Here is a 2819-nt window from a genome sequence, read left to right as displayed (position 1 = left end):
AACACTGCATCCTGCTCTGAATCCCTTGCTGAAAACTCCCCTCTCCCACACGCCTTTCCACCAGCCCTGAAGAAAACAGAGAGAGATTGTGGCAATATTGGTGGGTGAGACATCTAAAGCTGAGCAGTGTGAACACCCCCAATGGAATAGCTACACTCCAGCTAATTCTTCTAACCCACTGTTAAGGTCCCTCCCAGCTCCTTAGGTTTATATACGTTTGCTCCACAAATGGCCAAAATCCCATATTAAAGGGTCTTCCACTCCTTTGCACGCATCTGAGGTTGCCGTGTCAACAAGCGCTGGCAACACAGGCTGAGCTAGTGGAGCGCTATCAGATAACGAAGGCAACATGTCGATGCATGCACAGGCTGCAGCTAAGAAGGACCTTCAGCATTTTAGAGCTGTGTTTTGGGGGGCAGAAAAGGATGTTCTGTATTCTGTCCTCTTGCCCCAGCCCTGGTTTAACGAGCCCCCTTCAAGGCACGCTCTTAGAGGAGAAGTCACTTCTAGAACAGACATCTGTCCTCCTCCACTCAAATATTATAAACTAAGGCTTTCATGATTTCAGCCTCTTTTGGGTCCTAGCTACGTCACACCCATAAACAAGATCAGAGGCTAAGAGCCTCGGTGCAGATGGGACACGTCCTTATTGCTGCAGCCCGGTTAAAGCCCCGATTAGTCCAGTGTTTTGACAATTAGGTTCCTAGCTTGAGTTGGGGAGCTGATGCACTGTAACTCTAGTGCCAGTGTGGAAAAAGGCAGCTGCTAAATACAGCAATGAAAAAAAGACTCCAAAAGGATGAGAAGCGCACAGAGGTGATACAGTCCCCATCCCCCAGCGATATCAAAAAGTAAAAAAAGAAAAAAATTTATAAAGGAACTATAATTAAAATAGCCTGTGCCAGGGAGCAGGGGAATGGGCTACAGTGGAGCTACCAACCCATTCCACTAGTCACCCCAGATCCAGCAAAGATGCCAGCAATGCACTGCCGCGTGAGCATCAATCACACAATGGTCCTGCCACAGTATGAGAGTCCTGCTGCCTTCTGGAGGATCAGTACACCTGGACTCTCGAAAATTCAGCAGAAACAGGAGCCGCTGTGGCTGCTGGATACCCTGATGCTTGCTGAATCCCAGCCAGGGGGCCCACGCCTGCAGGTGCCTGTGGATCAGTCGGGCACACGCGCTGCGGGGGTGAGAATTTGCCCAGCTGGCAGCACTGTCCAGGCGAAGCTCCATCGTGGGCCTGCACGTAAGACTCTCTGAAGGCACCTCTGGCTTGGTGGGAGGAAGAAGGGAGGCTGTGTCCTGCGGCATGGCCATGCTGAGATCCCGCGAGTCCCAGAGCATGGCCGCATCCCGGCGCACAGCTGTGTTGAAACCCCTGGCTCTGAGTGTCAGGTTGCTGCATCTGGAAAGCGGGAAGAGCCGGAGGCGAAGAGCAGTAGTAGATTTGGGTGGGGTAGGCGCCTGGTGCAGGCTTAACCCTGGGCAGGAAGAAAACAGAAGGTTGCACTGTGTTCAGAACTGGCACTGCCTAATTAGCACTGCAAGTGCCCCGGGGGTAGATTTCCTCCTGACCAATGCTCAGAAAGGTCACTGCAATCCATCAAAGAGATTCACTACAAGAGAAGCTCTTGTTATACGCAGCAGTTGAATAAAGATAGGTTTACTGGCCTCCCAGGACAGATGTGCCCACTCCCAACCCACACCAATTCCACACCCCCCGAACGAGTGCGGTTCTTGGCCCCGAGTCTCTCTGTGCAGGGAATACGCAAGCCAAACTGCAATGTGCTTCAAGACCTCCGTACGCATCCTCCCTGCCTTCCGCTGAATGACACATCTGCTAAGTTATTAATCAGGAGAAGTCACAGCTGCCAAGTGTTATTTATCAAGAAGCCATAAAGGCCTTTGGTGCGAGTGAGAGCCCAGGGTATAGAGCAAAAAGGGAAGGAGGAGAGAGTTACAAATGAAATTAATCATTCAGAAGCAAGGTCTAGAAGCAGCCCTTGCCAACAGAAGGCATGACTCATCCTGCCGAAACGTATCAAGAGAGAGGCAATCTGCTTAGAAGCCAAAGCCTCTGGGACTTCAGGAGTACTGCTCGGCCCACGCACAACACTAAGATGAGTGCTGAGAATCAAGACAATATTCACGAAGACTGTGACCGCCAGATTCCCAGCAAGAATAAGAGACTGGCTCACGCTGGGGTTTTTGGGCTTGGATTTTTTTTTTTTTTTTAATGTGGGGTGTGGGTTTGATTTTGGTTTTTGTTTGATTTTTGTTTTATTTGTGGACACAAACATGACATCAAAGCCTGGACCTCCTAGAAATGTCTCCTGTCTGGTGGCAAGTTGATGCCTGAAGTCTTATGAAAATTTAAAAAAAAAAAAAATCAAAACCCAAACCATCAAGAGCTTTTACTTGGGAATAAGAATCAAAATAATAAAAATTAAGCCCCAGAAGCATATATAGAACTTGTGTCTAAGACACAGAGACATGCAAATTTAGCTGCAGAAATGGAAACATCCTAGAAACACCTTCCCACGCCCTGCTTGATAGTCAAATGTTTATGTAAATACCTTTGAGCCAGAACAGTCTATTTATGTCATCTCACCTAAAGAAAGCAGGTTTAGACACTGAGCCGAGACGCTGTGCACAACAGTTATTAGCAGATGCATTAGACTGATGCAGACACAGGCTCAGCACGCAGCAAGACAGTCCCTCCTCCCAAAAGCAACACTTGCACAGAAGGAAGAGAGTAAAAACGCAAATGCTGCTGGATCTGCCTGGCCTCCCCTGCAAGCACTGGCACGTTT

At 48.9% G+C, this 2819-nt stretch overlaps 1 protein-coding gene across 1 annotated transcript in view; it reads right to left on the bottom strand.

Moving 5' to 3' along the window:
• Nucleotides 1-1054: 1054 nt before the first annotated feature.
• RHBDD2 (rhomboid domain containing 2) overlaps nucleotides 1055-2819 on the bottom strand; it is a 6073-nt gene continuing 4308 nt past the window's right edge. The window contains exon 4 of the mRNA XM_009326075.1: nucleotides 1055-1487. Within this exon, the coding sequence (XP_009324350.1) occupies nucleotides 1055-1487 (433 nt within the window). The remainder of the gene's footprint in view (nucleotides 1488-2819) is intronic.

Source organism: Pygoscelis adeliae, unplaced genomic scaffold (assembly GCF_000699105.1).
Source record: "Pygoscelis adeliae isolate BGI_AS28 unplaced genomic scaffold, ASM69910v1 Scaffold266, whole genome shotgun sequence".
In the NCBI taxonomy this organism is placed as follows: Eukaryota; Metazoa; Chordata; class Aves; order Sphenisciformes; family Spheniscidae; genus Pygoscelis; species Pygoscelis adeliae.
The sequence above is the reverse complement of the archived record's forward strand: the minus strand, read 5'-3'. Positions and strand labels throughout refer to the sequence as shown.